This window comes from Polypterus senegalus, unplaced genomic scaffold (assembly GCF_016835505.1).
Source record: "Polypterus senegalus isolate Bchr_013 unplaced genomic scaffold, ASM1683550v1 scaffold_5199, whole genome shotgun sequence".
NCBI lineage: Eukaryota > Metazoa > Chordata > Cladistia > Polypteriformes > Polypteridae > Polypterus > Polypterus senegalus.
This window is the reverse complement of record NW_024386047.1, coordinates 1,366-22,383: the sequence shown is the minus strand read 5'-3', so window position 1 is coordinate 22,383 and position 21,018 is coordinate 1,366. Positions and strand designations below refer to the sequence as shown.

At 42.7% G+C, this 21,018-nt stretch overlaps 2 protein-coding genes across 2 annotated transcripts; one reads left to right on the top strand and one right to left on the bottom strand.

The window, feature by feature from the left end:
* The first annotated feature begins 1,340 nt into the window (after nucleotides 1-1,340).
* pgap3 (post-GPI attachment to proteins phospholipase 3) lies at nucleotides 1,341-9,826 on the top strand. The gene is made up of 7 exons (XM_039743428.1): nucleotides 1,341-1,661; nucleotides 1,748-1,900; nucleotides 2,235-2,297; nucleotides 2,390-2,451; nucleotides 7,701-7,837; nucleotides 7,934-8,138; nucleotides 8,225-9,826. Exons 1-7 carry the CDS (start codon nucleotides 1,461-1,463, stop codon nucleotides 8,286-8,288), a joined length of 885 nt encoding a protein of 294 aa, XP_039599362.1. The 5' UTR covers nucleotides 1,341-1,460; the 3' UTR covers nucleotides 8,289-9,826.
* A 6,286-nt stretch (nucleotides 9,827-16,112) lies between these two features.
* On the bottom strand, nucleotides 16,113-18,231 carry LOC120522527 (phenylethanolamine N-methyltransferase). The gene is made up of 3 exons (XM_039743430.1): nucleotides 17,751-18,231; nucleotides 17,466-17,673; nucleotides 16,113-17,266 (listed from the first exon to the last, which is right to left on the bottom strand). The coding sequence occupies exons 1-3, from the start codon at nucleotides 17,920-17,922 to the stop codon at nucleotides 16,831-16,833; spliced, it is 816 nt and encodes a 271-aa protein (XP_039599364.1). The 5' UTR covers nucleotides 17,923-18,231; the 3' UTR covers nucleotides 16,113-16,830.
* Nucleotides 18,232-21,018: the final 2,787 nt, after the last annotated feature.

The window sequence follows — 21,018 nt, the reverse complement described above, 5'->3', positions numbered from 1 at the left end:
TGTTGTTAATGCTGCTATTGGAATAACCTTCTTTTGCTTTAGTTTCAATTACTTCCTCAAACATTTGGCGAAAATGCTCGGGATTCCAGTTGGCAACCACCTAGGCAGACAAGTGTTCCAGTCCCACCCTCCAGAAATGACCTGCCACAGCCAGGTGTTACATAGGCGCCCCCCTGGCCAAGTCCAGCTGCTTGAGTCCTCAGCAATGAGAATTCTGCAATCTGGATCACTCTTGGGGAATCGCACAACATAGCCATAGTGCTGTAACTGATGCTCCCTCACAATGAAGGTTATATTCCTCATTTGAGACTCCGTAAGCAACCACTGTTTTGACACAAAGTCAAACCAGTGGTACCCAAGGACTCTTTGTCTCAGGTCACTGGATAGCATCCATGTCTCACAAACTGAATAGCAAGACAGGAAGCAACAGGACTTTAAACACTTGGACCTTCGTCCTTTTGCAGATACTGGGAGTGCCACACACTCCTTTTCAGCGAGCTCATGACCCCCCCATGCTCTCCCAATTCGTCTACTGACTTCATAGGAAGAGTCACCAGAGACATGAATGTTGCTGCCGTGGTAAGTAATCCTCTTGACGTGGTCGACATTCTCTCCACAGACAGATACACTGCTAATGTTTGTGCCCAAAAGGTCATTAAAGGCCTGGGTAGGGGAGAATGGATTAAAAATACATACCTTTATTTTAATCATTAGAAAACATAAATATGCTTACCTGATTAGTTCTTACGTCTTTTTATATGACACTTGCTCGGTTATGCACCAACAAAGCACCGAGGATTGCTCACTTCGTCATACATTATAAAGTCTTCAATGGCTTACCCTCCTCATTTATTGTGTTCATGTATGTGTGTACGTGCTCCCATGTTGTGTCTGAATGTGACTGAATGTTGACATTCTGTGTGTGTGTATATCACCAGGTGTGTGTGTTGACCGTGGCTGTGTGTGAGCCCAGGTCTGGTCAATACATTGTTCTATGGTTTGTGGGTCTATGTGTGCTTACTGATATGTGTTATGCATGTGTGCTGTAAGATTTGCATGTAAACATCTATTTTTCTCCTTGTTTTATAAGCATAATCAACTATCAGAATATATAGACAATAAGGTGTGAAGCACATGCCTCCAAGAGTGCATATTCTTGTTTTCCTGTTAGAAGGTCTGCTTGTTATATGTGTTTATATGCATTCCATGATTTGAGTGTGAACATGTTGCATGTACAGTATATGCATGTGATGTAGGGTTTATACATGAATGTGTGTTTTCCTTCAGGTCCATATGCCTTTTGTGGTCCTGTCTATTTCTTGAACTATCTGCTTGTAGGCAGACTATCTGAATGTGTAAGTGCGTGTGTCCCAGTCTGCATGCTGTGCACATGTTATTAGGTCTGCTTGTTATATCTTTCCCTGTTTGCCTGCTCCCAGCTCTGTAGATATCTTCTGTGCATGCTTTCATGTCTGCTAAAAGTCATGTTATTCTCTGAGATTGACTTGTTGCTACATCTCTGCTTGTCACCCCATGCTGACTCACACTCTGGTTGCCTTTTAGGCTGGAGCTGCAGTGATGAATGCCGGTATCTGTGCATGTGGGTTACAGTGGGTCTGTATGTTGCGGAGGGTTATCCAGTGCCTCAGTTCCACGGGAAGGTGAGTGTCTGGGCTCCCTCTTTCGGCATGATGTGTAATTACTGAATGCTGACCTGAGGGGCCATTTTGTCTCTTGTTTTGTGCAGTGGCCCTTCACCAGGTTCCTGTGCTTTGAAGAGCCTGCCTCAGCTGTAGCCTCCCTCCTGAACGGGCTGGCCTGCCTGCTGATGCTGATTCGATATCGGAGCATCGTGCCAAAGCAGTCACCAATGTACCAGACCTGCTGCGCATTCTCCATGGTGAGCTAAGGGCCTGGGTGGTGTGCTGTTAAGGTTTAGAGCAACAATGTATCCTGAACTCTGGGCCTGGGGGCACAGTCCCAGCAGGCAGCCTACTGCAGAGCTATGTACTCATCAGACAATAAAGGCCAGTGGAAGCAATTATAAAGCTCACACGCTGATAACTCATGAACTGGGACACACTTCAACATGAAAATAGAGGTATCAGCCTAACAGAACAAAACATTAAGGTGTCCTGTGGTTTTTTAACTGTTCCCTCCTGGTGGTACAGACCTTTATGTAGCAGATCCTGAGCCAGCACCCTCATACTGATCTACAGCTCTTTTTCATCCAGGTGTCCCTGAATGCCTGGTTTTGGTCCACCGTGTTTCACACTCGAGATACGTTTGTGACAGAGGTGAGCCGGAATTGGGAGGGTGACTAGACGGACATTCCTGAGATTGGATGGACCTTGGTTAATCTGCCTTTTCTGCCTCTTCTTGTTCCTAGAAGATGGATTACTTCTGCGCATCAGCTGTCATTTTGTATTCCATCTACCTGTGCTGTGTGAGGTGGGTGAAGTTTTTTTATGTAGAGGTCTCAAGGTGTGGGGAGGGGGTCATTCTTTCTGTCTTTCTTTCTTATGAAGATTGTAGTCTGTATGAGGTTTTAGTGTTTTCTGGATTTTCTGTTTTCTATCCTTTTTCCTTTGGCCTAAGCATATACAGAATGTTGTTATTAGGACCCGAGCAAATTCACTGATTCCTGACCCCGAGGAAGTACTGTGCCTCCCACTTTAAGATTCAGCTCTAAAACTCTTATAATTGGAGGGCATTTCTGTCAGTCAAAATTAGTAAATGCATCTTTATTTAGAGTTCCAAAGAATTACAGACCTCTCCGACATGGGTGTTGTGAAGTCGTTATCTCAATCATCTGCTTAGATGTAATCGGCACAAAGATAATTAAAAATGGTTTTAAAGTGTGAGTCACACTCTTTTGAAATCCTAACCTTGATAATCTTATTTGCTGTACGAAATACCTAGAGGTGGCACATCCTGTGTGTGGCACTATAAAACAAAGATTGGTTGATCTTTCAGAATTCAATAAAACTGCTTCAAAAATTATGGGTTCTGCGCTTTGACTTCTGTGTTGACTAATGATCTCTGCTGCTTTTATTTTGTCCAATTCCGGCAGTGACCAACATATTGTGTAGGACACTATATAATGTTGAAAGAAGCAGTGAAGCTTAATGGGGTCTGCTGACAATGAGGGAAGTGTATTGTCTCCATATAAAGAAGTGATTTGGAATGGGCATAACAGTTCATGCTTTTACTGGCACACTTTACAAGATCTTCTGCAGTCTTTTGAATTTGTACAGTGGACTATGTATTTTATTGGTCATCAGCATTGGTATTTATGCTGTACTTCACAAATTAATTTTGCTGATCAATGTAATAGATTTTTTTGTCTGTCCAGTAGCTATCTTTTAGTAGGTATACCATAGCATACTACAGTGGTACCACGTAATTCGTTCCAAAACTCTTGACGTGACTCGAACGTAATTTCCCCATAAGATTGTATGTAAATACAATTAATCCATTCCAGACCATACAAACTGTATGTAAATATAATTTTTTAAGCACAAAAATAGTTAATTATACCATAGAATGCACAGTGTACTAGTAAACTAAATGTAAAAACACTGAATAACACTGAGAAAACCTTGAACAACAGAGAAAACTAACATTGTAAGAGTTTGCGCTAGACCCTTATGAACTGCTTGCTGTAAACGCTTTTTTTATGAGTTTTAAGGACAGGGAAAAAAAATCAAATGCCACTTCTCCTGCGAAACTTTTCCAACCAGCCTCTACTGGCTTTAAATTCCTCACCTTCGCCACTCGAAGATGGATTTTTTTTCAGCAAATCGCCATGAATCTTCCTGGCTTTCTCGCATATGATCGCCTCGCTTACGCAGAGGGGACTGGGCGGTATCATGGTCTGGAATCCCTACAGATTTTATTTTTTCTCCAGCCGTCTGGAGTTTTTTTTTTTCTGTCCCCCCTGGCCATTGAACCTTACTCTTATTCGATGTTAATGTTGATTTATTTTTTATAATTATGTCTTTCATTTTTCTATTCTTTAATATGTAAAGCACTTTGAGCTACTGTTTGTATGAAAATGTGCTATATAAATAAATGTTGTTGTTGTTGTTGTTGCTATCCCCTGCAAGTTGCTTCTCATTCAACCACACTAGCAATAGTTTTTCCACCTTTTCCAGCCCTTGAGGCTTCTGCTTGGTTAACATTGTAACTCATTTTGCAACATCAGCTGCTTTGTTAGGCCCTGTATATGCAAACAAAAGAAAATGGGAAATCATTGGAGCGTATGAACCGGAAGGGAAACTGGCCGCCAGTGTTTTTGTTCGCCACCAGAGCATGTGGTTGTGAACAGATGCAAAATTCTGGCAAAATTTTTGATCATAACCCAATTTGTACGTGTTTGGAAACGTTCATGACCAGAGGTTTTACTGTATTTTGTAAATTTTATGTTTTTTATATACAGTATACATATACAGTAGACATCAGAATGAAGGAAATCTATTATTTTTGCATGTATTTTTCATTCATGAATTTTTACTTCTTTTTAACCTCCATAGTCCTTTGCTTATTTGTTTAAATGTATGCTACCCTGGGATCTACACAAGGCATTGTCAATTGAAATTGGCAGGCTGAATTTACTAAGATTCTTGTCTCATGACACATGATCTTCATTTAGCAATTTATGGGTAAATTCCTGAGATAGTCTGCTTGTGTAAAAAGGAAAAACGTTGGAGGAGGGCTTCCATGTCAGTATTCAAGTCTCTGAAGGTCTATTGCCATGCATGTGTCATATTGTGAACAGTGGATATTTGGAAATACATGCCTGGCCTGAACCACCACACCTTGTGCAATGAGGTGGCACTAGTGCACAAAGTAAGGCATATACAGTACAGAGGACAAGGCACTAGATTTTCTTTCTGCAGCAAACTTGCCAATATGGTTTTAGAGCTGTCTTCATTCATTCATTCATTCCAGCATTGCTATGGTGTATCCACTGAATGCCATAATTGAAAATGGGAAACCAGTTGTTGTTGTGTTTGCCAGCCACGGTTGTAAATAAAGCATGCAAGCTACTTAAGCTACATTATAGAGACATTAAAAAAATCAAAAACTTCCAACTGGATTATCCATGCACTGTATTCACTCCAAAGCATAACCTCAGGCTCATTACAGGGTTATAATGTCTAACAGATCTCCATTCATACATTAACTTTTTCCATTAGAGGGTCGCACAGAGCTGAAAACCTTCCTGGCTTAAACTGCTCCAAATGTGAAGCCAGCTTACCACTGGGCATACACAAACCAACACTCATACAAACCATACCAATTTAGAGTCATCAGTCAAGTTAACCCACATGCCATGAGAAAACATGTAGAGACCAAACTTTATATGGGCAGTAACCAGGCTAGGCTTCAAGACCAGGGACCTCATGTATAAACGGTGCTTATGCACAAAAATGTTACGTACGAACATTTCCATGCTCAAATCGCAATGTATAAAACCTAAACTTGGCGTAAAGCCATGCACATTTCCACGGTAGTTCCAAACCTGACGTACGCAAGTTCTGTGCTCGGTTTTGCAGACTGGCGGCACCCTGCGCCAAAGCAGTGCTTTTGTTCCAGTGTGGTTTCCCTTTCTTTTTTAGATCCACATCCCTGACGTGGCTTTATAAATACACTGAAATTAACCGCATATTGTTTATTAGTTTAATGCATCTGATTGTAATTAACCTGTTACAATATAATGTTCCACAGAATGGTCAAACTATTCTAAATACAATAGCTGCGTTAGTGTTGTTACTCTCACTGCACCTTCTTCTTCTTTCAGGTGCTCCTGTTAGGGGTGACCACAGCAGATCATCTTTTTCCATATTACTCTCACTGCACCACTCGGAGTATTTACATCAGTGTATCTGAGTGGGGAATCATAGCTGTACAGCAGCTGATCGGAAAGAGAATTATCGGTATACAGTATCAAGGACTGCCTCAGCCATGCTGTCTATTGAACTGCTCTCATACGGCAAACGCTTCAGAGCCTTTCCTTACAGTTCAGAAACAGTTTCATCCAAGAACTATAAACGCTCTCAATCAGTCCATCAAGTGCTTCTTGTAGAACTGTTTCTCCTTATAAGTGCACTTACCTCACTGTAAACTTGCGATACAGTTATAATATTGCACAACCTGAGCCACTTTATAAAGCGTGTATTTACATATGATGACGATATCATTTTTAAGATGAAATGCAGCAAAATAAAACTTTAACTTAATTTAAATAATCAATATTGTTAATAAATAAACATGTGAGGACACAGTGTCACAGCGCTAGCAAGGAGCTGGCGCTCCGTTCACTGATTGTTCCTGCCTCGCGCTGTATTCTTGCTGGTGCTAACGCGACACTGGAAGGATAGATGGATAGAATAATTAAACATGTGCTACGAAGATATTTCAATGTTCCTTAAAGGTTTTCAAGAATCGTCATTCTAAGCTTACAGATGGCTTAACGTCTATTACAGAGCTGATTGTGTGGCGATTGGGTATTTGGAGAAAGAAAAGTAAGGACAGGAATTGGGGGCTAGTGTGTTTGAAAGAGACAGTACTGCTGCAATAAATTATTTCATTGAAGGTAGCACATTGCGCAGCAAGCACCTTGTGTGAGGCATGAATAATCACTGCGCCACCATGTTCAATAACATGCTTTAACTCCTATCATCATGAAAATGATATCAAGTATACATCTCAGTATTTTAATTATTCAGAGAGCTGTAATATCATGAATGTAATGGATTCTGTGTCCTGTCAGAGGAAGAGAAAGCCCGTTTAAGAAGCACATAGTGATTCACACACATAGAGCTCATAGAAGATCAAATACAAAACAAAGCATTTAACATGCTACTTTAGTTATGATGGGATTTGTGAAACTAGTAAATTAAACGATTTTAAGATGAAGTTTATGATGTTCTACTTTAATGACAAACTAAACTATGTGATTAAAGTGGAAATTTGGAGATTAAAATTGACATTTCGTGCTTTTTTCCCACTGTGTGCCTTTTTTTTTTTCTCTGTACCCTAATAAGCTTTCATATATCCCTCAGACGGTAGGCTACGACTCACTTTTTCACAGCGACTTTGATATCTGACAACTTCTTTTTTTATTTCGAGCACTTTGCAACTTTGTGGACTTGAGCTTTCGAGTTTCTCCGATACTCTATTTCACTCGATCAACTTCCTTTTGTTGTTTATACCATTGTTTAAACCAACAAATAGTACGTTTTTCTTTGCCTCCACTTGGTATTCGCTGAAATTCTCCTATTCCCCCACCCTGTGCTTTTGCCATTGCCTTTTCACAGAACGCTGAGGTTAAGGGCTGTTTATATTGATTTGCATATTTAAAGAGGTGTAATTCTGGGAGGAGACGGGGCAGGACAGCAGGTGTATGCACTTGCGTTACTTTTCACACTGACCGGGATTTATGTAGCAGAAGAATGTGGAAGTGGGCGTTCGCACAGATTTATGCATGTGGATTTTTTTGTGCGTAAGCACATTTCTGCTTTTGTCCGTACGCCAAGTTAGAGTGTGAATTCAACGCACAGCATTATGCATCAGGCCCCAGGTCCCTAGAGATAAACATTGTACCAACGCTACAAAAAATCTATTATAGCTGTGGAGTAGTGAATTACGGGTCCAATCATTGAAGGTGATAATATTTTTGTGTCTCAATGCAGGACACTTGGACTTCAACGACCCATTCTTTCCAGCTTCTTTGGACTTCTTCTCATCCTGCTTTTCGCATCTCATGTTTCCTACTTGACATTTGTTAGCTTCGACTATGGCTATAACATGTTTGCTAACAGCGCTATAGGTAGGTGGGATGCATCAATCTGAATGACCAATCTGAAAGGGCCGAGTACTCATTTATTACAACTTCATCAACCCCAATCCTTCTTTCTCTCCCCAGGTGTTATCAACCTACTTTGGTGGCTAGGCTGGTGTACACGGAATCGGCGCACACTGCCATATGCTTGGAAGTGCACCATTGTTGTGTTGCTGCTCCATGGATTGGCCCTGTTGGAGCTTCTCGATTTTCCACCTCTCCTTTGGGTCCTTGACGCTCATGCTGTTTGGCACATCAGTACCATTCCTGTTCACTTTCTCTTCTACAGGTGAGCCTGGGCCCACTTTGATCCTGTGGCATTTTCTATTTATGGCTCTGTATCTTACCCAGCTCCGGTTTCAATTTTCCTTGCAGTTTCCTGATTGACGATAGCCTGTACCTCCTGAACACACAGAAGCGGGGCCTGAAGTTGGACTAGGTACTCTAGTGAGCAACATGCAGACTTATCTTGATGACCCATTTGGAGCTTCTGACTGACGTGCCGCGTAGGACTGATTTTCTGACCTTGTTAAATAATTTTTCCTTGTGCTATATTCACTCAGTCTTGCCTTGACTGGCAGGTGGCACACTCCTTGTCGGGTGACTACAAACTCCCTGGTGCTGACAGAACCCGATGGAGAGTGCTGACAGGTCAATGGTAAAGTGCCCTGTGTTGGATCGATGTGCCTTAGAGCAGCTGCCAGCACCCGGGAGAGGGGTCCCTTCTTGTTGTGATAATTTCCTCTTTTTCCTTATTTTGCTGCTTTTCTCCAATGATTTTTTTTTTATTATTATTTAATTTGATTTTCTCATTTCAAGTGCATCAGTCACCTTAGCTGCCTTCACCCAATTCTTTGCTATTTTGCCAATTTAAATCAATAATGTGGATTTTCAAAGCTCTTTGTGACCCCAAGAACTTCCCAAGCCAACTTTCAGGCCAATTCTATCTAAACCCTGTTCATGCTAGGTGGCCTCTTCCTGTTTTTATTCCCAGCAGTTTCTCTGTGTTTCCCTTTGCAGTCTCATCTTATCAACATTTCTTGTTTGGGACTATGAGGGTACCTTTGGGTACCTTTCTGGGACTGATGTGGAAAATGGCTGGGAGTCCTTTGAGTGTTTCTGGGTCATGTGTCTCTTTGCCTTTCCCTTGGTGCACCTTTGTGGTGTAGAATTCAGTTCTGCATTACTTCTAAGTATTTGCACCCTTTTCACAAGGATGTGTTGTTTTTTGTGTTATTCATTCAAGAAGGTAAAAGAGTTGTCCTGTAGTCTGCAAATTTTGAAGACATACAGCCCCATTCTAAACATTTTGCCTTCTAGCGTAGAAATGACAAACAAACAAGTCTCTTGTGCAAAACATAGACTGAGAAAATGTGAGGTGGTCGGCCTTCACTCCACAGGACGCCACTTGAAGCGAGAGTCCCATTTGTCTTTGTAGAGTGATGGCCAGAGGTGTGGAGAAGGGGTTAATCTCAGTCATGGTGAGGATGTGTTCTGCAATGATTCCACAATAAATGAATTGTATCTCCTAATGTGCCTTTTTTGTTAGTTTGGGTAGTTGAATGACCCGCTTTAAAGGTGTCCAGGCTTTTACAACTGGGCGATTCGGAGACACTGTCTCCGACAAACACCCAGATCTCTGAGCCAGGGTGAAGGCTTGTGGATGGCAGGAAGAGCCAACAAACACCAAATCATCAAATCCATCAACATGAAAGGCTGCCAGAGGCAGAAAGCTTTCTACAGACAAGTGGAAAGGTCTGGATTTGATTTCTGGCCACTGCAGATAAACAGTTCCCATAAGTCGCTCAATATAGAGACGCCACTAATTTAATCAAACTTAAAAATGGGGCTGTCCAACATGCCTGGAAGTAATGATAAGGGTGGGCCCAACTGGCGGCGACCAGATAAATGACATTGGGAGATAAACAAGAGAAACACCTGTGCGCTTTAGGTATTCCATTAAAACAGAAAAGACAACTTGTTTTTTTTTTTTCTTTTCTCACACCCGTACTTAAATTATATTAATGGTGACTCATACGTGTGGTGCATTATAAAAAAGTCCATATTCATTTGTCAGTTTAAAAATGTGTTCTATTTTCTTCACCTGTACCAATATGGGATCATCCAACACTAATACATTCACAGAATTAATCTGAGAATATTCCTCCATATTGCGAGTCTGCATTTTCTATTACCAAGTCATAGAGAGAAGCAGTCTTTTGAATGTGTGGCAGGAACCAACCAACCATGGCTAGAATGCCAGTCCATTGCAGGCCACACTCGCTTACTCGCCCAAGCTGGGCAAATCAAGAGGTGACAGTCCTCCTAAATGTATTTTTGGACTATGGGAGGGAAACCAAATGAACACGGAGAGAACATGCAAACTCCAACCTGACGATGTCTCTTGCCAAAAGTAGAACTGGGCCTTAGGGCTCTGGGGCAGAAATGCAACCTCCTGTACCACTTTCAAAAATAAGCTTATGGCTAAAAAAAATTAGTCACCATCTGTGTAAGAGGTGATGCATACTTCAGATCCCAACCGAGGTCATTCTAGAATGAATAGCGTCCTACAATTAGCTATATCGTGTGCTATAGGGCTCATAGAGTGACAAGAAGTAGTGGCGTGCCACATTTGTTTGGTTCTGGCCATTAAAAATGGGTTGTACAACTGACGTGAATGTTTGGGTTTTTGCATTTGGGCATAGTGTACAAGAAGTTGCCAGCTTTGCTTGTATGTCAAAGCGTACTGTCCAGCTGCTGTACTACCGGCAGTGGTGTACATCACAGTCGACTGCTAATTGCTGCCAGAACTACAGTTGAAAGATGCTGCTCACAAATAGGGACTGTCACCATGTTTCCCTCATTGTGACAGCAAACCACTTTGCCACCAGGCAAGAGTTGCTGCCAACAGTTAGGACAGGCCCACAACAAGCCATTTCCTAACGAACATTCAAAAGTAAACTGCATGCCACGGGTATCTGGAGCAGAGTACCACTGGAGAGGCCCTTGCTGACAGTTATTCACAAAGCTGCACAGTTACAGGGGGTGCGGAATCACAAACATTGGGTGGGTGATGCCTGGAAACATGTTGTATGGTCGGATGAGTCGCGTTTCTGCCTGTGCTTGAGTGATGCGAGGTGACTGGTATGTTGTAAATCAAATGAAGCCTTCCATAAGTTGCTGCTCAAACAGGAGGTAGCTCAAGAAAAGGGGGCCTTTGGCTGAGATGAGGCCGCACTTGAACCAGGAAGGATACGTTAGCCTTCTGGATGAACATGTGTTACCTTTTGTGCTTCATCTCCTGAGTAAACACAGAATGGCTACCCCAGTCTTCCATAATGACAACTGGCACAAAGAACATTCTGAAGCATTCCCACATCTCAAATGGTCCACAAATTCCCCAGATTTAAATCCCATAGAAAATATGATGGAATATTTGGAGCAACGAGTGAAATACCAGTGGAGCTATCTGACCAATATGGCTGAGCTGTGGGATTTGTTGCTGGAAGAGGCAATTAAAGTTGATGTTACCTACATCCGCAGACTTGTGGCGTCCAGGGCAGACAGAATTGCAGCTGTGCCTCTGTCTCACAGAGGAGTTAGTAGAGCTATTAAATAAGATTTAGTCTATGGGTGACTCATTTTTGTGTAGAGAGCTTCAATATATTATGAAAAGAGGAAAAAAATGAGTGTGAAATATTGTTAAAAGTTTGGTATTAGGTGTGTGCCAACTATGGTTCAAAGGGAGCAGATGCCCACTGTTAACATTTAAGTACAGTTGGGAGTGAGGAACGTTCCAAGTGGGGGTTTGCATGTGGGTGGGCTGATTTATTTCTCAGATTCTTTCTTGTTTAATTGAAATGAATGTCATCTATTAAGTGCAGGCCACACTGCTAGGGGCACATGCAATTCTGATTCCACCATGATTGCGAATAAATATGGAGCTGGTGTCCTAGGGACATGTAATACATCTGCATAGTTGTGAGGGTTAATGTGTATGAAAGTTGACATCCAGAATTTGTGATCCTTGCCTAAGTAATAATTCATTTGTCCTGACTGGAGGTAGTGATGTGGTCATCCTTAATACGGGGAAATCGTCTGCTGGTGCTGCACATTTGGATATCAGCTATGGATCTGCACTTGCCATTAAGCAGGATGACTTGGGGTGCCGTAAAGTTTGTGTAAATTGGGCATCCAAGAAGCTTATTGATCTGTACATGCCTACATCCTTAAGTGAAGGATTCACTCTCTCCGCCCAAAGAAATATCACTATGGCGTGTTGTTCAACAACAGTACAATCCTACAGCTGAGCATCCATGTTCATTTGACTTTGGCTTCAACTAGACTAACGGCAGAGTGCTGCACTGTGTGTGTCTGAACAACCCATCAGCCATTTTGAATTTGTTGTACTGCGTTCGCTTCCGTCTATTGTGGTTACAGCGTAGTTTTCATATTGCTTTTATTTACTCTTATAGGGCAAAAGGCTATGGATGGTGACAGAAGTAGGCATTTGCAAATGCAGGCAGTGAACGCCATTGAATCAGGCCTTGTAAAACTACTGCTTTGGTTGACAACATCCCAAATATGGTGTGGAGCAGACTGTAGCTGATGTCGCAGAGTGTCTCACACATACGTGGTCTGTCAGAGATGGTTCTAAGGACGTGACTGGGACAGTAAAGTGTTGATGTCTCGTATTCTCTGGAAATGGTAATCATGTGCCGTCCTTTTGAACAATGAGATCAGGCTGAAATGAAGTGACCCCCTGCTTGAGCGGAGGGGACTGAGCATCATAGGTGAAAGTCACTATGCTGTAACACCAGCTGCTCTGGTGTTGTGCCATTTAGGAGGGTCTGCATTGCTCTTTCACCTGTGTCCTCTCTGTGTATGAATCTGGTGGTCCTCAGACCTCAGAAGACAAACAAGATTCATTGCCAAAACTGGATCCAACACTAATTCTGAACCTGCTGGCCACTCCAAGTGGTTAGTGGCTGATATGATAATGGGCACAATGAATGTTTTTTGCTCATGGTACCAGGTGTAGGTAGCAGAATGTAATAATGAATGTGTCCTGATGGCCCATCACTTGATCTTTGATGCTGCTGTATGCCATCCAATGGATGGCAGAGCCTTGCAGCAATAGTCTTCTCCATCGTTACGCCACTGTCTGATCCTTATGCCCAGTATGTGCTATGATATGTCTGTCTGTCCACTGGGCCTCACAGTGACCAGCCATTCATCAAACTCACGTGGATGTTTGTATGACTTATGGACACTTCATACTTCACACTAATGGTCATTCATATGTTCTCAGTGTTTAGGTAACTATGACCCCCACCGTCCACTTGCAGCTATTGTCTGAACAGCAGATTTCTTAGGGCAGGTGTCCGCATAAAGGATATGCATGATTACTCATCTGCAGAACTGGCCACACTTGTCACTTGCAGTCCAGGTACAGGATCTATCTACTACAGTATATAATTAAATGCTAAGGTCTATGTGTGCATCCTGTCGTTTCGAGCAATATGATTGGTCAGTTTGTCTTTGGTGATAAGATCAAAAGAAGAAGTGCAAGTGTTAGACACACAAGGAGAAATTATATAGGAGGCATGCTGAGAGAGTTGCCTTCAAAGACGGGAATTATAAAAGTGGAGAGGAGGCAAGAAAGGCACCTCAGAATAAATGGCAGAGTCTGAAGAGCAGGCTTTGAGAGGGAGCAGCGATCAAGAGAGGTTCAAACACATGCAGATACTGAGGAAAGGCACTAAAGGTGCACAAAGAGCAAGAGATAAGGCATATTTCAAAATTATTCTATTACTAGCATGACTAGTACTTGTATAAATGCCTACAGGTTTTCAGTGTGGTTCATGCATATAGACAGCGGATTCAGAAAGTACTTTTATTCCTTCACTTCCTGAACACTTACTGTGTGGTAGGATTCATTTTAAACTGAAACTGAAAAATTTGCCATTATTGTCCATCAGTCTACACTCAATAGCTCATAATGACAAATTGAAAAGACGTTTTCAGAAGGGTCTGCAAATTTATTAAAGAATATGTATTCAGTATTTAATACTTTCCAAGGCCTTGTTGTGAGGCAGTGACCCTACCACCATGCCAACCATTCTATACTATTAAAAGAAAAATAGGTATAATTCACATAAAAATATTAGTGCCTCTAAACGCAAGGTATTCTACTATTACTCATTTATTAAGAGCGTTCAAGACACAGGACACATTTGAAGACTAAATCATACTAGTTAAATTATATTTGGATTTGGTTTATGCCATTCCTTCATACACTAAATAATAATTCTAATTGCACTTGACAGGTTTAGGACACCATAGGCCTCCATGTGATAAGCGCTCCATGGTATTGCGCAGGTTTTTTAAATGAATAATCAAGTCCCAAGACCATGCAGGCTTAGAACGGACACTGGTGGGCGTATGACGGACTGCACCAGGGTTGATTGCCGTGCTTGACTGATGATTGCCCACTTGCGTGCAAATGCAGGTAGATCAGCCAGGTGCTGAATTCACACCTCAGAGGGGATGGAGGGTCCTATCTGCACCTGATCGGGTGGTATAAAGAAGCCTGCACATCAGACAGATGGGAGGAGAAGGAAAAAAAGAGAGTGGGATGTTAAAGGAGAAAAGCATATAGAGACGGCAGGATCAGGAGATGCCAGTGTGTGAGGTGACAATGGCAGGCAGCTGGAATTAGAGCCCTTGGGAGAAGAGTACAGCTGACACTCAAGGGTTCTGACAAAGTGCCACTCTGATCATTTTGGGGTAGCTGGAGTGGTTTGAAGTAAGCTCTTATGTAAGGCTGAACAGTGGCGACGAGAAGTGGAGGAGGCTCGGTGCAGCAGGGGCCCAAGCCTGTTGGCTGTGCCTGTTGGTTGGGCGCCTCCTCTGCTGTCACGTGTGAGGTGCTTGTGTACGTTTTTTTTTGGGTTTTTTTTTTAGACAAGATTCATGCCTGTGATTTTAACTTTGTTTTAATGGAGTATTGAACTGATTTTACCATTCACGTTCACTATGTTTTTATTGATTATTTATTGAAGATTCAATGCACTGTACTATTTGAACATTTTTTAACTGTTTGATTGTTTTAAAAAAAAAAGCACTTGACACTTTTTACCCCTACTCCTTGCTGCATGTATGTGTACTCATTTGCCCGGCTCATCTTGGTTCATGACCATCGACAGTTCGGATTCAAGAGGCCCCCAAACGGGACAGAGAACATGGAGTTGACCCAGACCATCATTCTCCATCCAATGGGTGCCGGACATCTCTGTAAATTCAGTGGTACCACAAAACACTGTGGATGAAGTTAGCTTTAACAGGAGCAATGTGACACAAGTTCTGTATTTTTTGACTCAAGCATTCTTAGATCTGCTTTACCCAATGTACAGTAGGGTCCCTGTGGGCAGAACGTATCCCCACACCATTGGGCACAAGAATCCATATGAGAAAAAGAATCATCAGTTAGCTTAACCCATAAATCTTTTGTGATGAGGGAGGAAATCCTGTACAGGCTTGGAGAATATGCAGACTCCACACAGTCAACAGCCAGCAGCAGGATTTAAACCTGGGACCCTGCACCTGTGAGGCAACGGCACCTGCTAATGCACCAACTTCACACTTTGTGCTGGATCAACTTGCTGGATTTTTTAAAATTGCTTCTAACCCTTAAGTGACTTGGCAATGCTTGTTGTGCACCACTCAGGTGTGGAAGACCTAATTTGCTTCAGATACCCATAGTGGTGATTACTGAGGACCCAAACATTTTTCAGTTCCCATGGTGTGCTCATGACAGTCATTTCATCTGCTTGCATCCATGTTGTAGAACTACAGAAACCCGAGTCATTTTAAATATAAATTTAAGCACATTTCAGTCCACAGTGTGCATGCTGGCAGTGGTTATTTCGGACATTTCTACTCAACTGTTAACAAATGTACGCCCAACAAGGTGCCCATTAATTATCACTGAGCACACCCTCATACCTGTCAGCCCCAAGTGCTCCCTCTCACAGTATTGAATGCCTGTTGGGTTTCCCAGACCACTCTTGTGCTTTAACAGTCATTGTTTGAACCCACAACACCACCACCTGCTTGATCCACGTCCACAGAAGACCACATTAATTCATAGTAATTTTCTAGCAATGCTTTATGATAACACAACTTCCTCCACATAAAAGGTCTACAGGGCTTCACGACAACCAACAAAAAAGAATTCATTCATTTGGCTTTGATTGGACGTACCTTTATTTTCTGTCACATTTACCGACACAAGATAACACACACAAGTAAGAGTCTAACTGTACATTATACTCTGACAATAATAACCTCACAAACCTGTTACAGTTTTTACAAAGCACTGTAATGGACTGGGGAAGGTGTATACCACTGTTGGTCTGTAGATGGCAGTAGTAAGCAAGCAAAAAAACCCCAGTGAGGTTGGCATCTGCAATTAAGCAAGTCAGCTGAAGGAGAAAGGAGAACTGGGGAATGAGTTAACCCAAGTGCAGAGGAAGAAGGAAGGGTCACCTGTGCTTTGTTTTCCATAGGGGAGCTCTTACATTATGGGATGATGCACTCCTGCTTTGCCCTATTATAAGAAGAATGCCCTCTTAGTGGACCAGGACGCAGTGCTAATAACAAATTGGTCTGCTCCTACCGGTAGATAGTAGTCCCTGCTACTATGCAATGCATAACATGATGGTAAATCTTTGATAATGAAAGATCAATCCACTGTGTTTATCTGCTTCAAATTTAAACTGCCCTGGCACTGTATATGGCATTCAGATGGTTTAATTAATAAACACCAAACTGTCAGACAGTGCCTGTGCACTGAAGAATGTCTTTTCTCTGTAAAGGGGAAGAAGGTACACTTCTTAAAGAAACTGCAAAACTGCCAAAAGTGCCTTCACTTGCCTGTCAAGTAACAGGTCAAACACCCCAATTTGGTGCTCCCCTCCCTACTTCTTCTTTGCCTTCACAAAGAAAATCCCAGCCACGTCATCCACGCCCACTTTCATATCTTGTGGCAGAGTGTAGCACTGAAAAGTACAAATCTCGTATCCACAGCTCTTCAGGGTGGCACTCACAAACTCCTGATCCACGGGCACCACGGGGATATGGACCCCATCGGCCACTTGATAGTAGGATTCATCCAGGGCCCCGATCATCAGGAAGTGCCCATTAGGTTTCAGTAAGGTGCCAAGATTGGTAAGCGCTTTCTGGAAGCTGGTACGGTCAGGACTTACTGCTTCCAGACAAAAAGAAGACACCAAGCAATCTGCCAGCTCAGGCAGGCTGTAGGGTTGAAGAGGGTTTGGACTGTGAACGTCGATGGGTATCACATCATGGACGGCTGTGCGCAGCCGCTTTGCCTTTTCTGGCCAGCTGCAGCTCCTGAGGAAAAGGACATGAGAGTTAGATATACTTTATTTCAGGCTAAAAAATTCACCTGCTGCAATGAACCCAGCTACTTATAGGTGACCATTGAGTAACTGCGAGATGGTGGTCAGAGTTTCTATATGTGCTTATTGAACAGCTGGACACCACCACTCCCCTTATCTCACTGCCTGCACTCATATTTCTTGGTTCTTACCCTTTGCCTTCCAGCTCACAGACATGTTGGAGAAAGGCTGTCCAGTCAAATGTGTCTGGCTCTCCACGTAACCAGCGCCTGATCTCCTGCCTGTTGACCTCTAAGAAGTCTGTCATGATGATGTTAGAGAAATGCTCACAAGCACTTAACAACTGATAGATGGTAGGTCCAGAGCCAATATCTATGAGGGTGCGCCCATGAACATCACCTATGGCATGAAAGACAGTTACTGGGTCAGTCAAGTTTTAGAATAGCAGGCTTTGTGCTTGAGTGTAAGGTACTCACCATCTTGGAAGGCACGATGAAGGCAGCTCAGCTTCCATGGCACGATGCTGTCAGTCCGTGTGAAGTCAGCACGAGGAGGAATATAGTTGTACCTTAGGTAAGACCGAGGATCAAACTGCTTGTAGTACTCCTTCATGGCCGCCACACTGACCTCTTTGTCTGCTCTCTCCATCTCTGGTACGTCTCCTCCACGTCTGTGCTTTCTCTGATCAATGCTGGTATTTATGCTCTTGTTCGATTGGCTGGAGGGGGTGCAAATCCAGGCCTGGCTAAACTTTTATCTCTCTTTGGTGATAAAAATCTTGCTCTCCCCTGAAGGCTTTGAAGCAAAGTGATACAATTTCCCTTTTCTGTAAGCTGAGTGGCGCCGTCGTGATCTCATATAGCTTTGAGCACTTGTCCAATTGACTCCTAATGGAAGACCCCAGTTGAGATAAATGGTTCTGATTGGTTTACAAAGCCTGCAGACTGATCTCTCAACTAACAAGAGCCATTGTATAGAGAGCTCTGAAAAAAAAATGGCCATTTGGGGAATGCCCACCTTAAAGAAATGGAAGCATCGATAGCTCAGCATTGTGACATTGGATTGGAACTTTATGTAACTACATGAACCCGGGTTGAACAACATCACCACCCTCCCCGCCCCCAGTCAACGATGGAATCTGCATCTAATTCATGTGATTCTGTCCAGATGGATTTGTTTTACTTTTAAAGGTGCTATATAAAAATAGATTTGTAGGTTTAAGTAGAAACATAGCATGCGCCACCCTTTAGTACCAGCTCTTTGCTTATTAAGCCCTGTTAAAATTGAACATTGTATGTATTTTAAATGAACATAACATGGGCTAAACCCAGCATGTTTTTGGATCCCGGCACTTTCACATACCCCTACCTCCTGACCACAGCCTCCTTCTTTTAGAATCCCGCCAGCGACTCGGAAACGCTTTGATTGTATCTCCCTCTTAATGCCATTAGAGCTGCCTTCTCATCCACTTACCTCCGTCTTCCTCAGCTCAATGCCCAGACTAATCCAGTTTGTCCAGCACAATTAAAACCAGAGCGGAGCGCTAACGCAGTTACTGATTGTGCCGCCCCGTTTTGCCATTGATCTGCCCGACAGACCGTGACGCGGACTTCAAGGCGTGAAGGATGATCAGGATTCAGCCAAGAGGCACCAGTGTCCTGTTGGACCGCCAGCGGTACCACTATATTCATTTTTCCCCTAAAACGATATTATTGTTTTTTTCTTTTACTTTTCCCGGCAAATTGTGAAGTTCAAAACGCATTGGGTAAGGCAGTCAGCGGCGGTCCGAGTAGCAGTGCTGCGACCACGTGACCAGCCGACTGGACGAATCAGCGTGCGCAAAATAGAGAACTTGCGAGTGCTGGAGATTTGGCGGCACCGCAAGAACTGACGGTACCAAGAGAACTTGCAAACTGCTTTTGTTAAGTTTTTAAAATATATTTAACTTCGCCTGTAAGTTAAAAAAAAAAATAGGTAACTCTTTAGAACGTGGCATACCAAGGGCGAGTGCTGGGGCGGGTTCAGAAAGGTCTGGAGCGGGACTCGTTTGCGTTTCATAGGCAGCGTTCATAATAATAAATAATAATAATACATTTTATTTATATTGCACTTTATATTTTAGCAAGCATTAAACTTTGCGGACCGGGGGACTGGGAAGGGATCCCCCATCGGTGTCGGGAGCGCGGACCCCTTAAACTTTCATAAACGGCTCCCCTCCGTGTCTCGAGCACCTGCCCCTTAACTTTCTTAAACGGCGCCAATTTTGTCTGATGGATTGACTGTCTCTGCCCACACGTTATGATCATCACGCGCATATTAATAATAAATAAGGTACAGGGACTGAAGTGTGGAAATAAAATCCAATAATTTACATCGGCTCAACTTCACCATCCTTTTTTTTTCCTTAGTGTTGTACAGTGAAATTTAAAAAAAAAAACGGCTAATCGATGAGTGCAATATTGCAGTTTCTGAACACTTTGGTAATGCAAATCAATTCAACGTTTTAAAACCTGACTGTGCCGCTTTGTGGAAAACACGTGATGTGTAAGTGAGAGGTCACATAGGCTATTAACCCCAAATAAAATTAAAGACCGGAAGAGGGGGGTTGGTGTCATTTGGTGCATCTTCCCTCCTTGTTGTCTACCACAGAGATATCCACGTGTAATTCGGTATTATGGGACTCCTAAATACTGGCTTTCGGGTGGTGTCATTAGTCACAAGTGCAGTATTTAAGGCTTGCGCAAAACATTTTTTTTATGTCAGGTATAGATATTAGCAAAACAGCGCCTTTTACTTATATTTCTCTCAGTTTGTTTTTCCTCATGTTTCTTTTTGCAGCACTATTAGGCTCTCGTTTTGAATGATTATCCACGTGGACTTTTTCATTTTTGGAGTTTAGGATCACCGCTGATACAGCGCATTGCCGCACCCACCAACACAGGATCCCAGATTAGCACTCGACTGCAGACATGCAACGGGTGACACCTCAGCACCACACGAGTTCAGATGGAGTGGAACAGTGTGTGGTTTTTATGGTGGCTGGTGTGCCAATTCTGCCACCAGCCCCCCAACCATAGTAACCCATAAAATGGACAATCTCCTATTAGACGCCCGTTCTGGTCGCGATCTGTCCATTTCAGTGAACCATGACTCATGAAGGATTTTTATTTGGGTCTGATTGGATCGGTTTATAATCCTGAGGGTTGAAGTGTGTGTATAGAGCAACAGTATAATTGCAGACAGCAGTACCTATGAGGTAATACCCCAACATCATGAAACGCCCACAACGTCAGTCAAGTAACACCCATTATATTAGACTATATACACATAGAATTACTAGACGCCACATGACCAGCAGCATCGTACGTCAACGTCGCCGCCATATTGCGAGTGGCACTGCTGTGGAGGGATGTAATGGATAAAGATGCCTCACGCATGTGCTGCTTGGGATTGTGCAAACCGCTGTACTCTCCAAACCAGATCCCGGGGGATCACATTCCATAGGTAAGGCTGAACAATTGTGTTGGTTATATTTGGCCATTACAAAATCCCGTTTTATAATCTTAACTCTAGCTACGCCAGGCTGACCTAGCAAAGCTATGCATTTATGTGCTCAAGTGAGCCTCCAAACAACGTTTTGGCTAAATGTATTTAGTCACTAACTATGTAGATTGTTGTTAGCTGTTAACATTTCTCAAACTTTGAAGGTTTCCCAAAGAAATCCACCTCAGGAAGCAGTGGGAG

Excerpts from the sequence above, each read along its gene's own strand:
- pgap3 (XM_039743428.1), top strand. The coding sequence starts at position 1,461 with ATGCTTTCATGTCTGCTAAAAGTCATGTTATTCTCTGAGATTGACTTG. Across the intron at positions 1,662-1,747 it reads TGCCTCAGTTCCACGGGAAG|TGGCCCTTCACCAGGTTCCT; the intron begins GTGAGTGTCTGG and ends TGTTTTGTGCAG. Across the intron at positions 8,139-8,224 it reads GTTCACTTTCTCTTCTACAG|TTTCCTGATTGACGATAGCC; the intron begins GTGAGCCTGGGC and ends TTTTCCTTGCAG.
- LOC120522527 (XM_039743430.1), bottom strand. The coding sequence starts at position 17,922 with ATGGAGAGAGCAGACAAAGAGGTCAGTGTGGCGGCCATGAAGGAGTAC. Across the intron at positions 17,674-17,750 it reads TCATCGTGCCTTCCAAGATG|GTGATGTTCATGGGCGCACC; the intron begins GTGAGTACCTTA and ends TTCATGCCATAG. Across the intron at positions 17,267-17,465 it reads TGTGAGCTGGAAGGCAAAGG|GAGCTGCAGCTGGCCAGAAA; the intron begins GTAAGAACCAAG and ends CCTTTTCCTCAG.